Raw genomic sequence first — 24,642 nt, 5'->3', positions numbered from 1 at the left:
CAAAATACTATACGATTGACTACAACCAGCAAATCCAACTGGATTCGATTCGATTTTTTATTTGAATACTTAACATTGAATTTAAACTAGGATTCGATATTAGTATGAAACACTACCATACATATCAAGATGACTAACCGCTCAAATCCATTGGTCAAGCAATGAACTCACCATGAACTTCATGAATCATAGTATAAAGTCGTTTTTGTTGATAAACATCCATTTTTTATGTTACATCCACAAAAAAAAATTGTGATTTTACCCAGATAAGCAAGTGATGCATTCTGATACTGTAATTCAAATGTGATACGAAATGAGCATGAAATTTTTACGATGAAATTTTATTTAATAATTTTTATCATAGATAATTCGTATGAAGAGCCTTTCTATGTACTCGATACTCACATTTAAAATGAGAAAGTGCATCCTCTTTAGCACACCTAATGCGAAAAAAAATAAAGAAGAAATATCTCGTTTTTGTTTCATATCACAAAGAAAAACCATTTAAAAATTTGTTGATATTTCATTCATTTTTATTCTTGCAGTCAAATGTCCAAATGCGACCGAATAACCGGAATAACTGGATATATACATCTGCATTCCTTCTTATTATCTCCGATGCTTTTACAATCAGCCAAAGTATATATGAGACGATAATGCTTATTTTGTACGTTTCGAATGAAAAAAAAAAAAAAAACAAAATCAGCCACCAATTAACATAGCGATGCATACGACGACTTTGTTGGCTCCGTTGAAACGTTTGAACAGCAATATCGAATAATTAATTAGATGTGATTGCGGCAAAAGTTGCATGTGAATGATGTGCATATAGTGTTGAATTGCCAAAGTATACCTAACCTCTTTAAGGCTATGTCTGACCGCAATGTGAACATATGCTAGAAGCTTCAATATTACAAAAATTCAAAACAGACAAAGCCAAAGAGAGGCTAAATATCCATGGACCCTCGTTGCTGCACCGTTGGCCAAATATTCTATGTTGACAAGACGCACACGTGCACATACAGTGTTCCAAAAATCCAACATTAAATTTAGTCATCTGGAATTGCGATCGGCACGGTGAAAATGCGTTGAAAGCAATTCATTCAGCAATGTTGTGGCTGAAAATCAATGAACCATATCAACGCTCACCGAAATTTGCTCAATTTTTTCTCGCACCTTTCATCAACACCGCATCTAACATACTTCAATGTCGAAGCATCCAAAATTGCAACCGATATGATAACCGTATGTAATTTTTAAATTCACTGAAAAATTTTTTTTTGTCATCGCCAAGTACTGGCTGAATAAAGTAGAGGTTTTGCGCGAAGGAAAATAAAACTCAATTCCATTTCCAATTTTTTTTTTCTAACGAAAATCGCTTACAAGAAAATTGTGCAATATAAAACCGAATATGTGTTGGTCTCACTTCGAATTCAATTCACTTGACTAAAAACTTGATCGAAAATGGCAGAGAGTCGATTTGTAACTGTGATTACCCGCCCATTTCCAAAGCGTGTAGTCGCCGATCTGTTGAGCCACGACCAATTTTATACACTATTCAATGACACACACTGCGCGCGCGAATGCTTATGCGCGCACCACAAAGACACGCTGGCAATAATATCTTGCGCAGAATTGTTTCGCTCAGCGATCGCGGCGGCGGCGGCGGTTATATCAAATTCTGCGTTTGCAGTCGGCAGCACTTCTTCGTGAGTAATGAGTAATAAGAATGTGTTAGCTGAAGACAAAATTCAAGAGAATGAACCGAAACGAGAGAGAGAGAGAGAGAGAGAGAGAGAGAAGAAAAAAAGCCGAAAAAAGATTTGCATAAATGTTATGATGTAGCTAACCGCTTTCGATTTCAATTTGGAGCGATAGAGGAAAAGAGACTTGATTGACCTTGGCCGTGATTAAATTGTTTTTCTTTTCTATAGCTATATCGCGCTTGAATCACTCGATATCAACTTGAAAACAAAAAATTAAGAAAAAAAAATCTCATTTATATTTTGCTTGTTATTCCAGGAGACGAAACTCAAATTCCAATGTAAATGCAAAGCAAACCACAGAAAATATAAAACAACGCAACACAACGAAACAATTCAACGAAATCCGCAACTGATTATTCTAGCTCTTCGTTTTTTTTCTGCCGAAAACAACAAATAAAAAAAAAACACAATCTCGTCGGTCGAATAAAATTCAAATTTAATTTATCCACTCCACAGCGTAGCGCAGCGCAGTGCATTGATCAAAAACTTGCAACAAAATGGAATTTCGCACTTTGCGTTTTCGGGTCTTATTTGAACATCACGACCTTGACGAAACTATCTTATACATATTTAAAAGGTGTGTATGATATCGTATACATTTGTCCACGATACGAAAAAAGCAACGAAGAAATAACAAAAAAAAAAAATGAACCAACACCACCGACCAACGAAAGACAGGAAAAAAAGACACTCAATGGATAAAAAGGAAAAAAAAATATTAATAAGTGTGAATATATGTAAAAAAAGGAGAGAGAGCTATTGCATTTGGTATATATATTTTCGCTAAAGAGATCGTCGCCGTACACAGCGGGCAAAACACTACTCACAACCACATGTAGATTTGTTGTTTTTTAAATGCAAGAAAAATAAATGAAGACAGCAAATAAGAAAAAAAAAAAAACAGCGGCAGCAGCAGAAACAACACAAAAACCGAACATCAACACTTGGTGGATACGGTGAAAATGGGTTGCATATGAATGTATATTTACAAAATGAATAAAAAATATATAAATTTTTGTCGTCCACATTCGTCGCGCGATCATATTGGTTTGGTTTGGTGGTGGTGGTGGTGTTGGTTGTTATTGTTTTGTTCTTTCTTTCTTCATTCGTTTTTAGACAAATCATTTTTAGCGGATGGTATGCACATAGGATCATGGCAAATATCCAAATGACAGTTAATACTTGACGAGGTAATTGTGATAATATGTGAACGTCTTTGTTGTCTCGTTTGGTTTTGGTTGTTGTTGTTTTTTCATTCGCTTTTTTTTATGGGCATTTCAGTGTGTCGGACGATGCGATTTAATCTGTGAATTAATTGTTACCGAAAAAATATCACACAAATAGCAGACAGTTTGCATTTCCAGTTTCATGCGCGCATATATTATTTCGCGTATGTGTCGCGCGCGCTCTTTCTCTCTCTCTCTCTCTCTCTCTCTCTCTCTCTCGCTGCGGCCGCATATATACTCATCGACTAGCAAAAGTAAATGTCCGCAAAAGGAAGGAGAATGACATCATGAATACCAACCACACCACGATGGCGGCACGAACGAGCCAACTCTATTCGAACTGTGATGTTGTTGTTGTTGTTGTTTTTGCTTTGCTTTGAGTGTACGGGCGCGCGCGGCCGCTCACGCGCACGACAATATTCAACAAAATGTCAAAGACCACAAGAAACCAATCACATAATAATTTCACACGTATGTACTTGTACATTTCGATGCGGCTCAAATGTTTGCGCTCAACGTCGACGGCCCACACAAACCAAATGTTCTATTCTTTATGAATGGCAAACGCAAATCCATACCGAACACTATATCGATCCGCGTTTTCTTCTCTTCTCTTCTGTTTTCTTTTTCTCGTCCAAAACAATAGACAACAACTCTAACACCTTAAATGCTGCTTTCAAATCGATCATTATATCGCACTCTTTTTTTTCCTATGTCTTTTTCCCCAATTCATATTCGATTGTTAGCATTATATCAAGATATCGTTGCATCGTTAACTCCTTTCCATTTTCAAAATTACACGCTGCACATTGCATTTTAATTGTGAATCGCCTCGATTTAGTGTTAGATTTAACACAACTTGACATTCAAATAATATGCTATTTCTGGGTGATATTTAACCATGCAAACGATTGCTCGTTAAACCAAAGAGAATCAAAAAGATGTCGTTCAAGTTTGTTTGCTAAACTCTTTAACGTTTTTTGAAAAAAAAAAAAAAAACACAAGATTTGCATATCTAGACATGGTGATAAACATATGAACATTCATCTGCTATTTTCACTTCTCATTGTTCTCGTCCGGTGATTGTTGTGTTTTTTGGGCATTTCGATTGGATTGCAGAGGTCAACACCGATATTAAACCGATGCCATACATTTCAAACACGAATTGCATTTGCATCTAACACATAGATGCCATCTATTTGTCTGCATTACACAATTGGATTCCCAACAATGCCGACCAATTACCACTTGAGTTTGGTTTTCGTTTCAATCAATACTTTCGAATATTCTTGAAACGGTTTATAGAAAATATGGAACTGTAGGCGTTGCCATGGCTTGATGCATTAGATGCATCTTTGAAAAAGTAGAAACATTTTGATTTGTTCTCTTTAATATCCCATAAAATTCCATCATGACGCATTTTTTCCTCGTATGTTTTTCATTCAGAATGGAATTTTTTCTCTTTGAAATATTCGATTCAATTGCAATCTGTGTGCGCGAGCTAAAATTTTGAAAGCTTGCCGCCTGCCCGAGCTCCAATCACCGCAAGAACTGATATGGCAACATTGAACTTCTCACAGCGGTGTACATTGTTTGATTTTTGTGAGGCCGATGCGGTAACGATGGCAACACTAGCATGACATTTCAAATGTGTCAAAACTGTAGAAAACACATATTATTCAACCGAGCAGCCAGTGAAGTGAACAAAAAGAAGGCAAGCAAAACAACATACACACAAAATAATGCGGAATCGAGAATTTTTGACTCAGAATTAAGAGATTATACATAATTATAGAAAGTTCTTAAAGCACGGGGTAAACAACCACATCGTTTTCTTTCATTTCTTGCACTTATCAAAGAAAAGAAATTCGATTGCACTGAGTGTGTGTGTGTGTGTGTGTGTGGGTGTGTGTGAATGGTTTTGTGAATTATGGATTCAGTGACATGAGTACATCAGATGTTTATTGATTCATATTGACCGATTTGTTGTGGTTTTTTTCCTTCATGCTATTTTTTCATTCATACAGCTGTGAAATCGGCTAGGCTAAAATGTGTGTATGTGTCTGTTTTAGTTATCACTACACTTTACGTTTCGTTCGCATCATAAAATAATCAACAAACAATCGATGAACTTCGATTTTGCAAATGCAGTAGCCGAGTAATCTTATCACCGCACACGCAACTACTACTAATTTCCGCACTCATAAATAATTACGTAAATTGTGCGCAAATTTCAGAATGAATTGAACGATTGTTGAGTTCGGCGGTCGCATTTAAATCGAAGTGTGAAGTTGTTGTGTGTGGTTCAGTTGTTTTTTTCTTTTAAAGATATATTCTTTTCTTTCTAACTCTACAGTTAGAGTGTGACAAAATGGTATCGGGGTCGGAAAGCATTCTGGGTCGGATGGCACTATCCGTTGGAGCAACAGAGCCAGCCCTTAGACTGTTGATCTCGATTATAATCGGTAAGAGGCTATTTTACATTACCAAATAGATTTGCGGGCAAAAAAAATTTTGTTCTTGAATTTCGGTGTCATCGTTGGATGCAGTGCAAACAAAATTATGGAAATGACAAAATCTCCTTGACTTGCTTTAGTTTTGGCTCATTGAAAATGAAATTATACATATTTCGATCGCCTTGAAACCAAACCGAAACAGTTTGCTTCTTCTATTGTCGCAATTCGTGTTATTCTATTCTCGTCCGTTTGAATGTGCGTGTTGTTTTCGTAAAATTTCTAAGGCGCGCAAATTGTTCTCTCATCGCTGCCACCTCACACCCTTCACATGTGTGTGTGTGTGTGTGTGTGCCATTATTTGTATTTGTTCCGTATCATGACCGAACTACACGTTTTAATGTGTGTATTGTGATTAAATAGTTATATCATGTATAAAAAACACATCGTACGTTTTATTACGTTGTAGTTTCGTCAGCACCACGTTGAGCCACCGAAAGCATTTAAATTACGCTACTTGCATTTATCATAAGCACACACAATTAAGTGATATGACGAACTATCATGTGGTTGGTTCGACCATACTGTGTATGTATATTGATTGTATATATTGATACAATGTCAAAGAAAACAACATCACGCCCAGCATACACATCGCGGCGCATGGTGGTCGAATGAACCTCACACGCAATCATCATTTTTCCGTTCATCAAACACCGGAATGATATTGATAACGATAATTCTGTGACCGCTACATGTTTCCTTGTTTTTTGTTTGTCTTTTTTTTTTTCATTTCTTACACACTTTAGGTTATCCTTTGGCAATACTCTATCGAAGGAACATTTATTCGCAAAGCAAAACAATCAATCACCTGTATATATTCGGTACGGGAATGTTAATATGCTTATTCAATTATGGGTGGCTATTTTATCACAGTTTGTCCGCTGTTTTGGTGTCCTACGGACTAATCGTACTATTGAATGGAACACCATTGGTGGTGACGACATTCGTCGTTCACATGACTTATCTGTTGGTTGGTTACTATACAACAGCTACTGAAACCTATGACATCACATGGACGATGCCACATTGTGTGCTGACATTGAAACTGATTGGTCTTGCATTTAATATTGCCGATGGTCAGCGACCCGAATCCGAACTATCGGCCACACAGAAAAAATTAATGGTCAAAGAAAAACCGAGCCTACTTGAAGTGGCCGCATTTACTTATTTTCCCGCCAGTTTTCTGGTCGGTCCACAATTCTCATTTCGACGATATCTCAGCTTTATTAATAAGGAGTTTGATAAGCATGACGGCTACTTGATGGCTGGTGCCAAACGTGCTGCCGTTGGAGCGTGTTACTTAATCGTCAATGTTGTCGGTTCGGGCTATTTGAATGACAAGTATGTGATATCAAGTGACTTCACCAACAACCATGGTATTGTTACGCGACTCTTTTTGGTTGCATTGTGGGGACGCATTACTTTATACAAGTATATATCGTGCTGGCTGCTCACCGAATCCGTTGCCATTTGCTTTGGTAAGTTTTTTTTTTTTTGTTACGGTTTTCTTTGGACTTTTTTTTAAACTTGTTTTTTTCTTGGGTTTGTGTTGATAATTTCCATATTTTCTTTTCAAATAGGAATTACATTTAATGGTGTCGACGAAAAGGGTGTTGCCGATTGGTCGGGATGCTCCAATATTAAGTTGCTTGTGTTCGAGGTAAGTAGTTGTACAATTCGGCTGAGATGGATTATTAAATGTAAAAAAAAAAATTTAAATCCAAATTTTCTTTTTGTAGAATACAAAACGGTTCCAGCATTACATTGACAGTTTCAATGTGCAAACAAACTATTGGATTGCCGAATATGTCTATAAGCGACTTCGGTTCTTAAACAATCGCAACTATAGCCAGTTGGGTGCATTGGTTTTCCTAGCGCTCTGGCATGGATTCCATAGTGGTTACTACATTACATTTGCCATGGAGTTCGCTGTGATCATATGCGAACGAGAGGTAAACACACTTTTTATCTTCGATTTTTTGTAACTGTAAATTATTAATTCAAATCAAGTTGAATTGGATTTGATTTAATTGTTTTGTTTGTTGAACCGATGAGTTCAATGACAAAAAATTTAATTCATATTGATTTGAGTTGAAGTGACGTTTTATTCATAATAATTGAGCCAAAATGTGAATTGAATATCAGTCGATTTAATTTTTTTTTTATTTTTCTCTGTCTTTTTTATCTGCAGATGGAACCCGTTTTCTCTCAAAGCGAAAAGTTTGCCAACTTTGCGAATACTTTAGTGGGCAAAGTGATAATATTTATTCTGTTAAAATTGTATACATTTATTGGTATGGGCTACTGTTTTGCTCCATTGGTGCTGCTTAGTTTCAGCAAATGGTGGGCCTTACACTATTCACTCTGGTTCTATGGATACCTTTTATGGCTGCCATGGCCCATTTACAAGCCACTGTTGAAACAATTATTAGGAACAAAAAAAGCTGAACGCAAAAAGGAGTAGTATTTTTAAGCTATGCTCTTTTTTTTATGCTCGCATATAAATACTATGTTGTGCACAGTACAATAAGATTCGAAGGAAAAGAAAATATATGAACAAAAAAAGACAAACTGCAATCTCATAAATGCAAAATTAACTACAATCGCCTCGAAAGAAAACAAAACATTGACTGTAAATGCTATTTTTGCAAACAATTGAACGAAAGAAATGAGAAGAAGATAATAAAAGCCAGAACATCAAACAAATCATGTGACTAAACAATATGCTGCCACATGGAGATTTAAAACGAAAACAACAACAAAAAAACGCAAAATAATATAATTCTAAATTCGTAGATTGCCTAGTAAAACGTATGAAACGAGAACCGAGCACAAATCATTCAGTTTTCTTATTGAATGGCAACGATGTAACACACTATTTATACAAGAAAATGTAATAATTTTTTTTTAATCCTAGATTCCTCATGTCAAGAAATGCGATTGACATAAATCGGAGAACAATCAAATCCATTGTTTAAAAGTGTCAAAAATTTGTCTAACGTGTGTTCCAAATAATTTATTTTGTCAAATTGTTGTTTTTGCACACATTTTTGTTTATAATACGACAACCACATGATGTACACCAACAGTGCAAAAAATAAAATTATAGAGGACACCTTGAAGAACAAAAATGTATTTTGAAGCAATGTGATACGACGTACGGTTTACGTTATACAGGCGTTCAAGTGTTGCCCGTCTAGAGGCGGTTGTATGCATTAGAGGGTTAATGTGAAAATGAACATAAGTAAACAACCGAAAAAAACACAAGCAACAAATGGATAACTTTTGCTTTGCTTTTATTTAATAGCGACAAACACTTTGAGCCAGCACCAAAAATGCTAATTTATGAATGACTAACGAATTATATACTGCTAGCGTTTCTAACTTAATTCAATTTATTCAATAGACATTGCTATTCTCTCTCTCTCTCTCTCTCTCAAGTTTTTTGTCATATTCACTCACATTGATATGAATTTTTTGAACAAGCAATTCAAACTTATGTAATTGTTTTTTTTTTACCTCCGTTTCAAATCGTTGGAGTTTCAAGTCAGTTTAAACCAAAAATGAAAAAATCTTACTATTTGGAAATAAATATCCTATTGTTAAGCTAAACACATTTTTCGCTCTCGTCAACAATAAAGTGATTTAAATTTTTTGATTCTGAACAATCCAGTTCCATCAATCCTTAAAGCTTCTTTGTAAAAAGTGTCCAGGATGGGAGAATATGACCGCCACTCACCTTCAAAATAAGCCAAGGTAAGCAAATGTGATATTTTGTTTGGCGACTCATAGCAAAATTGATTGTTGAATTGAAAAAAATGGTTCTGCCGTAGGCTAATTTTTGTCAATAATTTCTTTATTTGTGGTTAAGATTTGCTAATTCAACAATAATCGACAGAACCATCGTCTCATTAATCAATAATTTAATTGAAAGGATCACATTTTTGATTATCTTCATTAGCAAACCATATTTTTCTACTAAATTCTTCTCCTTCTTCCTCAATTTAATCACCGTTGATCAACAATTTCATTAAAAAAAATTGATTTAAAAAAAATTGGAATAGCAAATCATTCAGCCGAAAAATATATATATATATTATGTGTATCAGTTTCATTCGTATAGTGTGTATTCATTTTCCATTTCGTTGTATCGCATCATTTCATTCTTTGCTCATAAAAATTTAATCTTGTGAATGTGACAAAATCTGTTGTTGTCACTGACATCCTATCATCAATTCCAAATGAAATTCACTCGATAAGAGAGAATGTGCATGTGTTTCTGTTCGTTTCTACAATATTTCCAACCCATCATCGGCCCATCGCGAAAATGTAAAAGTACAGATAAATCCCGTGTATCATCTCCACTTTTATTGTTTTTTACATTGAAGGGCGTTGCACGCACCTTAACATTCACAATACAAACTCAATGCGAGTGGAGATGCCTCATGAAAAATGGCACAGATTGCTAGTGCTAAGGTTTATCTGTACTTTCACAAGCATTGAATTTGAAGTCACACTCAATAATGCATTTGATATTCCGTATTTCTTTCAAACGTTTTATCGTCACCATAGCAATATATTTTATCTCGTACCTTGAATGTCGTTGAATGAATATTCGGTTTGTATTTATTGAAGTGGCGAATTCTTCTGAGGAGGCGAGTAAGTATTTTGAAATGATCTGCTGAATAGTTTGTATCAATATAAGTTTTAATGCCTATTCATTCCGCTGAATTGACAGTTTTTGCGTTGAATTTTTTACATAGTAAGGAATTTAATGACTTGATTTCAATTATGTATTCTAAGTCAGAGTGTGTTATGAGCTGATGTCAGCAGCACTAACTGACATCAGCTGCTGATATCAAATCTTGAGGGGAATATGAATTTTGAACTGTGGATGCGTTACAATAACGCAACGCATATTCGTTAGCAGCTGATATCAGCAGCTGACGTCAGTTAGTGCTGCTGACATCAGCTCATAACACGCTCTGATTCAAGTTGCTGCTGTTTTTTCGTCATTCACTTACAGGAAGCCCTTACAAACAACAAATTTTCTACAGAGTAGATTTTGATTACGGTCTCTCCGATAAACACTTGGTTTTAAACGAATAACAAAACATGCTCTGGATTCGTTCAACCATTATTTACAATGATAAGTATCATCATTAATAGAAAAAAAAACATTCTTAACATATTACCATTTTATATAAAACCATTCAACGGCGGCAAGATTTTTTTTTGGTGCCCTCAAAATTTCAAATTTTGAAATATTATCTGAAACAGAAAAAAATGGAGCCGCCTGCGGACTATATGATTCCATGTGTTGTTCCTTACTTCCTTAGTCTTATTCTATGTGTACTTTGCTTAAATCGTCAACAAAACGCATGGAGTATTTCTCTGTTTTGCTTTATAAGGTGATTATAATGCAAAAGTTCGTTATAATTCTGAAACCTTATATTGTGCAGATGAAGATTTTTATCCGTAACTGCGATCCTTATAATCGAACACTTTCACCGATACGGATATTTATTTGCATCGGTATTTGTGAGTCATGAAAAAAAGTATGAGTTAACCGTACCACGAGCAATCTGTGTCATTTTTCATAGGGCGCCTCCAGCTCCACTCACATTAAATTTGTATTATGAATGTGAAGGTGCGTGCAGCGCCCTTCAATTTAAAACCAATACAAGTGGAGGATTGGAGGATGGCACGCGGAGTTTACTTGTACTTTCACAAATAAACAAAATTATTTGTCCCCGAACGGTTAATATTTCTAATCTGTGGTAGTGATGACAGTGACCCCAAAGACGATACGGCTTATTTGGATATGGAATGAAAGATTATTCACGCTGTAGCAGAGTGAAATTGAAGGAAAAATCATGACAGGATTTCACTCACTCCAGAAAATTTACTACCCGAGTAAAATGTTATAAGTGATTGTTTCTCTTGATGTTTCAATGCATTAAAATTGGCAAAAATGTGCATTGCTTTCTTACAGGCTGTGTATTCAGTGTTATTTGGGATTATCATCAGATCTAAAGGAAAAGAAAACAATTATCAGAAATTCGATTTAGTTCAAGGTTACGATTGTCTGAATTGAATCGTTTGCGTCGTCCACTTCGAGGCATCTCTTCATGTGATATAATAATATTTTTATTTTTGTTACTGCTTTGTGCATATTAAAGTGACTTTGTATGTCCAATTTTCCATCGTGGATGCAATTATTTTCGATTTGTATAATACAGTGTGTGTCTGGGATTGCCGAGAGCCATTCTTTTCAATTCTTTTGATGTCGATTGATAATTGTTATTGTTATTGAATGTTGGCCTGGAAGTTATTAGACTGACTCCGTTTCAGAAGGAATGGTATATGGTAAATGTGAATATTGAATGAATTGAAGCAGTTCCTTTAACCTTGAACTCGAGAGTCAAATACTCCAAATGATTTAATGGTTATGAATAAATTAAATGGATCGAAATCCGATGAAATTGTGTAGATGCATGATGCGACTGTGTTACTGAACAGAGGGAGAGCGTGAGAGAGTGAGAGAGAGAGAGAGAGAGAGAGAAAGAGGGAAAGGGAAAGCATGAGGGAGAGAGAGCGTCCGCCAGACTGTGCGTTATTTCCAAGGAGCGAAGAAAATAGACTGGACTATAATTGTGGATGGATATTATATATGAGCGGCTGAGAGAGCAGTTTCGTTTAAAATCTGTTAATGTATCACTTAAGCACGTAATAAATGTACATTTATTCGTATATGCATATGAATGATTGTTTATGCCTGACCGTATGTCAACAGGTGGCGTCAAAAAAATAAACTCAACCATAATAATATTTCAATGTGACATTGAAACACATCTCTGTCGCATGAAAAACGCTCCAAATTGGCACTAAAGTTGCTTATTTTTATTGGCAGTTGCATTGTGAATTATAGCTTTATAGCTAAAAATGATCCCAAAGCATTTTCGACTTTTTTTTTTCTTCTTTCGTCGTGAGTATGGATTGGAAAATATACGTGAGCGTTTCCTTATTTTTTTGAGATTTCTCTTCCTCTCCCCGCTCATTGTCGCATGCGTCTATGTAATACAAAATTATTTCTAAATAAATCACATACAAAAAAAGCCAAGCAAGATCTTGTTGCTCTTGAATTGTGCAAGTGATGAAAAGGAAAGCAAAAAAAAAAAAAATGAACAATAGCTTCCCCTTCGTATCGTCCAGGCCAAAATAAGTTGTGCGCACACTCACACATGCTCAACTGTTGAGCGCGATTCGCCCCGCTCAATCGCTCAGCGGTGGCAGCAACGGAGCTTTGAAAGCGCTGCACGAAAAATACCAATTGTTGCATATATTCAACAACTTATTACGATAATTTCTTAGTTTGCGGTTGGTGAACATGACAGAAAGAAGTATCTATGCCAAGCAATTTCTCCGTTGGAACTATGTTGCGCGTCTATGCTATGAAAGCATCACACGGTTTCATTAAATTCTGCTGCTGTGTTTTCGCTCACCTTCTTGCCTTTATATTTTCGCTTCGAATTTCGATCTTCTACACAGGGGTCACACACTGTTTCAAGTCCGTACAAACCGTGCAAAGTATAAGCTGCGGATTTGCTGTGTTTTTCTACAAGTGTAAATATGAGTCGAAGTAAGTGTAAATCACACTTATGTATTCGTGTTCATTCTCTCTCTCTCTCTCTCTCTCTCTCTCTCTCTCTCTCTCTCTCTCTTTCGGTCTCCGTCTTTGTGTGTCTCCCTCTCTCTCTTTCTCGTGCGCGCGTAATGTAAGCGCGATCCGTTTTTTCCCTATACCTGTTTGAGAAGAATAAATGCCAGTGCCAGATTATGTATGCGCTAAGAGCGCAAATAATTCCTACCAAGTCGTTCACATAATTTGGGAGTAACGATGTTTTTTTTTCTCGCTTTGTTGTTGTTTGCGTTTGGCGTGTGTTGTTTTTTTGGATTATATGGAGAAGAAGAAAAAGAAAATGCATGTAATCGCAGGCAAGGCAGCCAACACACGCGTACAACTCACTTTGCCATTCGCAATACACACTGAATAACTTTCAATAAGCAGCACTCTAAATATGAACGAACAAATGACTCGGAGAATCTCTCTTCGAAGCAGGTGAGAATTCAATAAAGTATGGGAAAAAAAAGAAGGAGACAGCAGAAAAAGAAGACAGAAAAGAATGAGTGGCACTGAGAAGAGCGGCACTAGATTGGCAATTGGACGAAGGGGAGTTTATGCCTTTTCATACATTTTTCCGATGGTCGGATCGGAATTTTCGCTCTTCTTTTCATTCATTCAACACACACCGTATGGTGTATTGTGGTTGCCTTGTGTATTGTGTGTGTGTGTGTGTGTGTATATAGTTGAGAATCTGCCTTTCAAAAGGATGAATTTATGCTTGATCGAGCAATACACATTCTTTTTTGATTACTCACATCGTTCCATCGTCTACGTACCGTGTACGTATATCATATCTGAGAGCTGTCTTTTATTTTGGATTCCCATTTAGCTCAATTCCAATTCTTTTCTTTATATAGACGAACGAGAAAAAGAACGATTGAGCTCACCGTTGCGGTGGTGGTAAGAGCACAAACTACACAATACATTTTGCATGAATACAAAATAGGACACCGAATTTCTGAATGACACAAAACGCAAAATGATATTAAGGCAAAGCGAACGAACAAGTGAATCGGCAGAAAAAAAAAACGACCCAGAGCTCGATGGCTCATGTTGTGTTGAATTTATCAAGAAATTCACAAAGAAACAATATGTTTGATGAGAGCGAGAGGAAGATAAAGAAAGAAAAAAAAACAAATCAAAGCAAATGCTCACTCGCAATTTTTATTTGAAAAATTCGCAATGTGTACGTATTTTCATACAATTTGGCCTATTCATACTTGCTTTTCAATCAAAATGATTGACAAAATTTTCCACCACAATTAGTAAAAATTTAAAGGAAAAAAAACTATGACTCGACAAACCAAATTGAGTGAAAATAAAAAGATACAAACGTAGGAGAAGGAGGTGGAAGAAGCGAAAATCTGGACACGGGAATACAAACGGCCTTTGTATAACTAAGTACTGATACATCAGTCAACGATATGGAATTGGTTCTGAAAATTTTGAAAATTCACCGTCATTTTTTTGACAGCAAGACCCAAAGCGAAGTATTATGCATATAAACACGTATAGGTACCTGTAGTTTGTGTCACTTTTTGCATACTTGCATTTTTCAAGTATACACCGTCGCATTACCCAAGAGAAACGGCCAATATATTTATACGCTGTCTATTCGCCGAAAATACACTACAATATATATTCACGCTTATTGGACGCCGAATTGAATATATATTCTAGTGTATTTTCGGCGTATTCTTCAGTGTGAAACATATTGAAACATATTTAGGCGCCCTCTGATAGCCATGAATGCATTCATTGATTCAATATGTTTCACGCTGAAGAATACACCGAATATACACTAGAATATATATTCAATTCGGCGTCCAATAAGCGTGAATATATATTGAAGTGTATTTTCGGCGGATAGACAGCGTATAAACATATTGGCCGTTTCTCTTGGGTGACTGTGCTCCATTGCGTTGAAGATGTACAGGTTTAACACCATTTATTGTGTGATAAAGAGCAGAACCCATCTCACAGCAATGACTTACCTTTTTCTCCACAGAATATCACAGATGTAGATGAAAAATGGACGGATTTCTCAAAGCATATCAACTGAATTGACAAGCAGCAACGAAACTACTATATGAAAATGACCTAGAAAAGAAATGCTTATAAACCACTTTTATAATTTGGTTTTCTTTTATTGACTCTTTATCTTTCAACTATTGCAAAAGCCGAACAAAATATCGAATTCCTCGAAAATCATTTCCAAGAATAAGCACATCAATCATAAAACCGCCACACACACACACACACACACACACTGACGACAATGGAACCATTTGTTGAATTGAGGCAAATGTAATACAGCAAAATGGTTATAATCGGAAGGCCAAAAGCCAATTTTGATTCAATCGAATATATATCACCTAAATTACAAACTTATAATGAGCATTTATCTCTCGCTCTGTTCAACCCCAGGACACAACCAGAATTGTGAAACTGCTTTTGCTTGTGCTCATTATTCAAGAGTTTTACAATAGATTCGAAGAAGCGATAAAATGTTAAATCTGCCTTGCTCTTGAAAATTCTAATGGTGAATGTTCTCAATTCCAAAATTTCACCTTTGGAATGTAAATAAATGCAGTAGGCAAGTTCTCGGTCATCGATGTTGTTATATATGTGTATCGTGTTTATGTATATACAAATATCCATCCGATCGCTTCAGCTATACGGTTATATGGTACAAACGGGGTACAAATTACGATATACAACCAACTTACGGTTCACTGTGGACAATTATGATACTATTCGTGTTTGGATGTATTTGTTTTCTGTTAACTTGGAACCGAACAGTCAGAAATTGTACGATGAAATGATATGCAACATAGGGTTAATTTAAATGTTTTGATGGGTGTGTTGATCAACTAATTCGCAAACAATTTAGCCAGTTTTATTTAAGTGCCTGAGCTGCATTAAATGCACCCATCAATAAACGTTTAAATCGGTAAACATTTTCCAATTGCAGAGGAGAAATTTCAGGTAAAATATCTCGTCCATATCCATTTCATATGATAAAATATCGAAATTCACTTTCGAAATGATTTTGTCGTGGGCTCAAAATCATAAAATATAACTAAGATTTTTGGTGTTTAGGAAATACTGCAATTTGATCTTGTGCAAAAGCTCCATTTTCACACAGCTGACAATTCGATTCGCAATCATTTATTTTTTTTTCCTTTTCTCGCGTAACATCCATCTCTATGCTATCCAAAATGCGTATGGAGCGCAATTGAAATGCAAAAGAATGTTGAAATTGGTGTGGTTATGATATTTATACATGGTTGTGGAATATTCCCCTTGCAAGCATCCAGGGATTTGGATTCACGGTTGTGCTTTTTGACTGTGCAAACAAGAGTAAAGTACGGTGTAGACGTGTAGACGTGAATAAAATGTGTATATATACACGCGTGCTTAGATTTTTGTGTGATATGGTTATGGTGAGGCGCGCACGGTGTGCGTGTGTGTTGATGGTATTTATGTACGAAATGATTATGTGATAGAAGGCATTGGAGCCTTCAATACGCTCAACCAAATTGGTGGAAACGGTGAGCGCTGGCTAAGAGTGAGAGTGAGTGAGTGTGTGAGTGACAGAGAGAGAGAGAGAGTGCCGTTATAATTCACTCCTGTTTTTCTCAATGCTCAGGCACAAAGCGCAAGCACTGGCACGGGCATGAGAGAGCGAGAGTGAGAGCATACACGCACATAACGCGAGGCTAGCCGAGCATATACAGAGGACGAAGACATTGAAAATTTTCAGACTGCACAATACATAGAGATCTCCGTGAAAGCCCGCTCGAATTGTTATATACTGTTTCGTTACATTCGAACAGACAGTTTGGTTTCGCTACAAAATTCTGCGTGAGTTTCGGTGTACGTTCTTCTGTTATTTGTTTTTTTTTTTCGCTTTTTTTCTCTTGTATTCGAAAATGCTATTTACCAATTGTTGCTACTGCTACTGCTGGTGCTGGTGCTGGTGCTGGTGCTGGTGCCTGTTCTTGTTGTTGTTGTTGTCTCTCTTCCATCGACGTCGACTTCAACGAATCGACATTGTACACTCTCGTCGTATTCGTATGTTGTTTTTGGCCTTTCGTTTTTAGTCTGTTGTACATTATCTATCAAAGTTAAGCAATTCCATTTCGTATGCTCGCTAAGCATAAATAGTCTGCTTTTCGGTTGCCGTGCGTTAATACGTGTTGTCATAATTTTCTGCTCTACGTCATATTCATTATTCATTGTTGCATATTTATTTATTTTAATTGTTAATTTATATACGTATATTATATATACCGAAATCTATATAGATTTAATTTTACAACCACAAAAAAAAAATTAAATTTTTTTTTCTCTCTTTCATCATATGCTCGGTTCCGTTCAATTTGCTTTGTATCGCTACTTACTCTGTTTTTTTTTTTTCATTCACTCGGTGGTGAGAGAGCGAGCGCGCTTCGGTGTCTCTCGGTTGCAAATTGTCGCTCTTTTCACAACCTTCTAAATTAATCACCGAAATAAATAATTAATAAACTAAAATTTAATTTGATTTGTTATGAGAGTACAAATACGTGGTGGTGGCGACAACGACAACGACGTCGACGACGACGATAGCACCAACAACAATATCGGAATAGAAGCAACAACTCATTTCATCCTCCTCCCGTTAAAAATTACAAATACACACATACATGGTGAATGATTTTGTTTTCCCATGGACCAAATATGAACTGTGTGTATATATCTAGAGTCTCACTTTGTAGAGGCTTGTAACGCGACAACAAAACAGAGAGCAACAACACAGAGCACAGCAGAACCTAAAAAAAAAAATCATTTTTCGCCTGGATAGATAGATCCCTTCGTACATTGTAACTTTGCAACAGGTTAATAATATTCGAGAGCCTTCTGCTTGGTTTGGTCCTATTGCTCTCCTCTCTCTGTGTCCGTTTGTAGTAACAGTAGTTAGTTCATTCATTTTATTCATTTTATTATCCAGTCACTTAGCCTTTTGCCACAAATTTATTCCTTTTTTTTTCGAAATAAAATAATTTAAAAAAAACATTGTTTTTTTTGCGCATTCCGAGTGTGTATTATAATATTAATTTATTTTTTGTGCTTCATTACATTCGATTCGATTCAATGTGCTTTGGTAAATATTGAAATTAATGAAATAATCATACCGTCAAACAAATAACATAAACAAATGGAAATATCGATGACAAAAATGGAAATGACAAAAAAAAATTAGTTCGATTCTGAAATATTTGTGCATTTGAGTGAAATACATTTTTGTGTCATTATTCGACGACCATACAAAGTGAACAGTTTTTGGTGATTTTTTTCTTTTCAAAACGGTTTATTTTACGCTATTTCTGACGGGGGAGAGAAACAAAAAAACGTAAAAAAATCAAAACAAAAGTGATACAATAGATGGAAGAAGAAAGAAGTAGAAAAGTAAATGCATAAATGACAAATCGAGTGAGTAACTTCTGTGAGACCGAAATTGAACAGGTTTGAATATGTGCGATTAATTATTATTTCGTACCCAAATAAATGGCTTATGTTAGTTAGTTAGTCTCTTGTTGTTTGAAAACAAACAATCTTCTGTGTATCCTCACGTTGAAACGAGGTTCAAATCACTCGAAATTACTTTTTTTTCCTTTTGAGTTTGTTAAGTTAAAAATATCAAGAAAATAATGTATCGAAAGCTCAAAGAAAAGTTTCTAAAATGGGAAATAAGCGGAATCGTGATGGAAAACAACGGAAAAACCCAACGCATATCTCATGTGCAGCGATGAAGAAAAATATCGCTTTCTGCAAGTGCAAGAGGGCAAAAATGAGAAATCCCATTTAATTTGTCTAAGAAAATACCGTTTTTTCTCCTTACTCAACGTCTTCTAATACATGTCGGTCGAGTCGTGTCGTTCAGATCGTCAGACGGTTAAAATTGATCGAAGTTTATGACAAATATATGTAGAAAAAATACATCATAACTCAGATTCCGTGTATATACATATATATTTTTGTTTGCACCTCATTTCATTATCTTTTGCCTGAGCTCGAAGAGTTTGCCACCACACACACACACACACACAAACACGCACGCACACATATATAAACACCATTAAAAAATATAAACGGAACATGACCGTAAAAAACCATATAAAAATGAGGCAAAAATTCGACTCGTAATGGTTTCTATATATTTTTGCCAAAGCTCATCTGGACACATGCAAACAATTTGGTCCAGTTATGATTCGTAGGCTGTTTCGTCAACGAAGACAAAGGTGTTTGTATGTATTTTGGTGTAAAAAAAAAAAAAAGATGTATGCGGAACGAGAGTGAGAGTGTATTCGATAAGTCAACAAAATTATGTTTTTTTTGGGGGATGGCGAAGAACAGGTTTTCATTTCCAATTTTTGTGGCATGATTGCTATGATGCAAACAAGAAACATTAAAGATTGTCTCATTTATTTTGAAAGCCCCTGGATTTACTTTCAATAATCGATTTTGAAGCCTCATCAATTTTTACCATTTCGCAAAAATTAGAAGCAACTGCAACACGTTTCGCACGCACAGACACAAAACACTCACACATAGAATAGAAACGAAAATAAATAAACGCTTTCAATGGACGCAAAACAAGTATCACTATAAATGCTTCACTAACCAATCTTTCGATTCGTTTGCATTTGATGGAATTGAGCGAGAGCGACACGGTCTCACATCTCAAATGATAAAGCGAATACGAAGCCTTTCGAAATGAGTGAACAAGTAATGTCGATTTTGACATATCAATATATGTGGCGCTAAGAATGAAAATGGGAATACCAATCTGCTCCGGGATGAATGAAATAGGAAACCAAGTTTCCTGGAAACGCAACCTAAATATTTCGTCTGATGTTTGTTAGCGTAGTGCAGATTCATGTTTCATTCAACACTTTTTCAGGTTTCACTTCTTGACATAGTGTTGTTTTGTAACTTTTTCTGCTAATGAATGTACAATGACACCAGGCGGTGATCGGTACTTCCAAACGAGACGTATAAATTTTACGAACTCGACAAACTACGATTGTGGAATTAGAGTGAATTTTTAAGTGGATTTTTTCTTGTTTAAAAAAATGAAACCGACAGAATTTTTTTTATTCAAATTCTGGTTCATTAACCTACATTTCTACGTCATACAAAGTAAACAAGCCACGATTGTGGCCAGTGAACGTTTCTTTGTTTTTGTTCATTGAAAAGCATTAATGATGAAAGTGCCGTTTATTCTATTTCGTTTTTTTTTTGTCAATTTCGCAAATTGACCTTCAAAGTGAGCTGTTGACGCAAACACAAACAAAGAACAATCACAGCGATTGACACAGAGTATCTATCTGTGAGTGTGTTGATTAAGCATTGCACTTATTGTCAACAGAAAATTTCACTTTATGTGACCATTTAGTGAAAAAGATTTCGAAATGATTGGCTTCATTTTGTTTGAAGGAGAACGAAACGCAGTGCGATTATTTTTGCATAAAAATTTCAAAATACAAAACATAATCGTGTCTTATCGGATTGAAGGCTTCATAAATGGCTCAACCAGAAAATGTGACAAAGTAGCAATGACTCAAAGAACGTAAAATGGAAAAGTAGATTCTTAAAAATGCAACATAAATTTACACTACGCTGAAGTGCATCATGAACCAAATTGTAGCAACCGAAATTCGTGTTACGGTTATGTTGTATAAGTGATTCATGCTGCATTGGTAAAGAAACTATCACATGCGCATTTCAGAATCAATTTTTTCTAGTTTTGTTCCATTCAGGATCATATTTGGATTTCCATTTTTATTCTTTGCAACACATGCATAAAATGGAAAAGCGCTTATTAAGTCCCTGTTTGGCAACATGTGAATGAAGGCGAAATTAAAAGATATTACTGTGTGATGTAGAATAGAATAGAAGAGAGAGAGAGAGAGAGAGAGAGAGAGAGAGAGAAGCAAGCGAGCTGCGTTTAAAGCGAATTTCATTTTGCCCTATGGATCTGTTTATCAGACGGGGTCAAACTTCTGTATTAAGTTGCTGCCGAAAGTGCTAAATGCAAATGGCTTTTACAATTGTGTAAATATTGAATAAAGTCATGGGAAAGACAGAGTGAGCGGGGAAAAAGAGAGCGAGTGGGAGCGTTGACAAGCGATGAAAACTCATTGAAGAGACAAAATACGATGGGATGCTTTGTCCCAAGCATATCATGTGCTTGATGAAACAAATAAACAAGTGCACAAGGTGACAAAATTAATCTTGAGTACACGATTGTTTTCTGTCTGTGCCGTTCACGCAATCATCGCACACACATACCGTTTGGGTGCGCTCTCTTGCATACAAATAATCCTTGTTGTGGAATGTTCAAAACATGAGACTCTTCATTAAACTAATATTTATGACGACTCTGGTAAACCCGAGCAACTTTTCTCATTTGTTTATTTGTTTTTGTGCGATGCATGCGTTGTACTCATAAATTTCCATAATTTTCAATCAAATTGAATGTCAACGAGTAGATGAATGAATGCAAAATAAAACAACAACAGAAATAACAACAAACTACTTAACTTGTCACTAGAATTGAGTGCGTGTATATTGTATAATAACTGAATATTCAATACATACAGTGGCAAAATTTGCTTGAACTTTGAGATTAAATTGTAACAAGTCTTGTTGTTGTTGTTGTTGTTGTTGTCCATTGCATATGACAGCATTCAAGCGTTCTAAAGTGATTAGCAGAAAAGTCCCGTTTCAAAAGCGATGAGAGTTTTCTCTACAGCCCTGTGGCTGTCTAGCTTACTCTCTCTCTCTCTCTCCGTTCGCCTAATTTCTGGTGTAATATTATGTGGTTGGGAAAATAGCACTGGCAAAAAGTGTGACTATTTGAAAAGTAATACTGGTATAGAGATGCTGCTGCTGCCGCTGCTGCTGCTACTGCTGTTGCTGTCACTTTTGGGTACAACGTTGCGAATATTCTGAAAAAAAGCAGCACTAATTAGTGGTATTATGAGGTCGTTTTGTTAAATCTTCAACTTAAAAGATAATTAAATATCCCACAAGACCGATGTCGTTTTTTATTTTAATCGATTTTGTGTGACCACCTCCTCTTTCTACCCCACAGCTCAAAATGGCAATGAATACTTTTGATTGATCCTACGCCAATGTGTACGATGTATTGGTATATGTAATAAAAAAAATCACAAAAAAAGTCATCAAAAATGCATACGCCACGATGTGATTTTGTTCCATAACATTGCGCGCAACAACGTTGAACAAGCAATTCATGGAAATGAGTATGACAAAAATGAAGTTGTTGATCAAATCAGCGATTTTGATTCAGCTTATGGTTTTTATTCCTAGCATCTCACAACGATATGATCTGCTTTATTTTGCTATTCGCCTACTGCTGGCTCTCGTGTGTTGGGCCCTTTCATTGCTGTTGTTTCACTTTTTCTTCTTCACATCGCTTGTGTTCATGCCTTTTGCCGTTTTGCCTTTCCTACGGGGATGCTTTATTCCTTATTTTTGTCGTTCATTTCCAATTCGTTGAACATCGCATTCATTGAGATTTTCCGCTTTACTTATTTTTTTCTTTCGCTTTCGCTCTATACATACACACAAGATAAATAACATTATTTTGAATTCCAGTGAATGCGGTTCGATTCACATTAGAATATATTATCTTTATATTTTCAAATTTATTCATTCGTATTTGACTCAATTTTTTCGTTTATCACTGTTTACGGTGCGTGTTATAATCCAACGGTATGACATCTTCTCTCTCTCTCTCTCTCTCTCTCTCTCTTTCTTTCTCACTCCCACACTTCCTCACACTCCATCGCTCCCTCTCTTGCTCTTCCTTTTTGTCTTTCGATTTATCCCCTTAACCGAATCAAGACAACTTCTATACACACCGACATCGACACCAATACTAACACCGACCACCGAGTGCTGGTATGAATTTATATTGCTTTAATAGATACATTCTTATTTTATTGATCATTTATTGGGCGCAAGTTACGTTTGCCAAACGCTTATTCACATCGCTATTCACCTTTTGATGAGACGCCTTTTTCTTTTCCTCTAATAATGAAAAAAAAAAAAAATAATCGGAAAAACTTGACGATTTTTTTCTCTTCGATTCCTCTCGTTTGCTTGATGTGTTGTTTTTTTTTGCTGCTCTTTTACTTTGCGTCACTTTTCTCTTCGTTTCAGTTCGAACGCACACACTCGCATAACACCCGCTTGTTCTGATGAACAGGGGATTCAAATAAGTATCAGCCTTGAATGATATGAATCAAATTCCATTCGAAGCTTATTAAATTCCGCTTTTTTCTCTCTGCTTCGTCTTCCTCTTATCAGCTCCGCCCATTTTCAAGGTATTTTGCGATATTGAAGCGGTGAAACGGTAATAAAGTTAGCGAAAAGTCAATCGATGCAACGAGGTTAAATATTTCCGTAATGAAAACGAAAGGAGATTTTCCATAGCGCGCAATGATGATTTATGGATTAAGCCCTCACTTTTTTCTTATCCTCGCATTGTTTGTGGGTCGGCACACGATTGACGTGAGCATTCACGATAGAAGAAAATATATATAATCATAATTCATAATATTAATTATTACAATCGCTTTTATTTTCGTTTTTATCGCCCACTAATAATAAGTGATTGTACTACTTGAATCGTTTTCGTGATCATTTTTCTTCTTCTTTCGCCATAGTCCGCAAATGTGCAATGCACTGTGCAAAACAAATCGCGTGATCAAAATGGGAATTACATCTCTAGTGCTGAGATGTAAAACAACGTAAATTCGGTTAACTTCGTGGCAAACAGCATGGAATATGTTTCATTCTAGGTTCAGTGCATCTAATAACTGGCAAGATCTAATAATGTTTATATTTTGTGTGTTGTCGCGGTTTCTCTTTGAGTTTTTGAGTTGAACTGATAAGAGATAACCGACCTCCTTCAGAGATAACGGTCTCTAGCAAAACCATAGAGCATCTCAACTTGAACAATTTTGCTCAAGACACCAAACTGTTATCTATCAGGTCGGCGAAAAGTACGCAAAATCACAACGACCCAGAACAATGAACATGTTTTCATTTAATAGAAACCAGAAAAAAAAACACCTTCCAATTTCGAAAATACAAATCGAAAGGAAACAAACAATGTTCTACGTCTCACCAATGGAATTGGAATATAAATTTCTTGAATCTTTGAAGCAGACAGCTTCACTACCATCAATTATTATTCACGTATTTTTATGGAACTGTTGATTTGCTAAAGAGCAGAACGAATGAAGGGAGGGAGGAGAGAAGCGTGCGTTGTGTGTGTTTGTCTGGATATGCTTGCATTCCAACACACACACACACACAGAAAGAGAGAGAGAGAGAGAGAGAGAGAGAGAGAGAGAGAGAGAGAGAGA

The 24,642-nt window shown here is 36.0% G+C and overlaps 3 protein-coding genes across 8 annotated transcripts in view; all 3 read left to right on the top strand.

Moving 5' to 3' along the window:
• The window catches only part of LOC129576258 (probable 28S ribosomal protein S16, mitochondrial), a 78,814-nt gene that overhangs the window by 29,012 nt on the left and 25,160 nt on the right, over positions 1-24,642 (top strand). The gene's annotated exons all lie outside the window — the stretch shown is intronic.
• On the top strand, positions 4,563-9,173 carry LOC129576255 (lysophospholipid acyltransferase 5). 4 transcript variants are annotated; one of them, XM_055460967.1, is made up of 6 exons: positions 4,563-4,706; positions 5,349-5,457; positions 6,255-6,986; positions 7,089-7,168; positions 7,248-7,460; positions 7,700-9,173. In XM_055460967.1, the coding sequence occupies exons 1-6, from the start codon at positions 4,629-4,631 to the stop codon at positions 7,970-7,972; spliced, it is 1,485 nt and encodes a 494-aa protein (XP_055316942.1). In that variant the 5' UTR covers positions 4,563-4,628; the 3' UTR covers positions 7,973-9,173. The 4 variants fall into 4 exon arrangements, with proteins under 4 accessions (XP_055316942.1, XP_055316945.1, XP_055316943.1 ...); XM_055460970.1 differs by having other exon boundaries at positions 4,665-4,806; XM_055460968.1 differs by having other exon boundaries at positions 4,695-5,047.
• The window catches only part of LOC129576253 (SCY1-like protein 2), a 28,801-nt gene continuing 22,603 nt past the window's right edge, over positions 18,445-24,642 (top strand). For 2 of the 3 annotated variants that reach the window (XM_055460965.1, XM_055460963.1), the window contains exon 1: positions 18,445-18,703. The gene's annotated coding sequence lies outside the window, so the exon portion shown is untranslated. The remainder of the gene's footprint in view (positions 18,704-24,642) is intronic. The other variant, XM_055460964.1, reaches the window with a different exon arrangement.

Source organism: Sitodiplosis mosellana, unplaced genomic scaffold (genome assembly GCF_009176505.1).
Source record: "Sitodiplosis mosellana isolate CC-2019 unplaced genomic scaffold, AAFC_SMos_1.0 Smas_scaffold_6181, whole genome shotgun sequence".
In the NCBI taxonomy this organism is placed as follows: domain Eukaryota; kingdom Metazoa; phylum Arthropoda; class Insecta; order Diptera; family Cecidomyiidae; genus Sitodiplosis; species Sitodiplosis mosellana.
This window is presented reverse-complemented; position numbering and strand designations above follow the sequence as displayed.

Excerpts from the sequence above, each read along its gene's own strand:
- LOC129576255 (XM_055460967.1), top strand. The coding sequence starts at position 4,629 with ATGACATTTCAAATGTGTCAAAACTGTAGAAAACACATATTATTCAAC. Across the intron at positions 5,458-6,254 it reads GTTGATCTCGATTATAATCG|GTTATCCTTTGGCAATACTC; the intron begins GTAAGAGGCTAT and ends TACACACTTTAG. Across the intron at positions 6,987-7,088 it reads ATCCGTTGCCATTTGCTTTG|GAATTACATTTAATGGTGTC; the intron begins GTAAGTTTTTTT and ends CTTTTCAAATAG.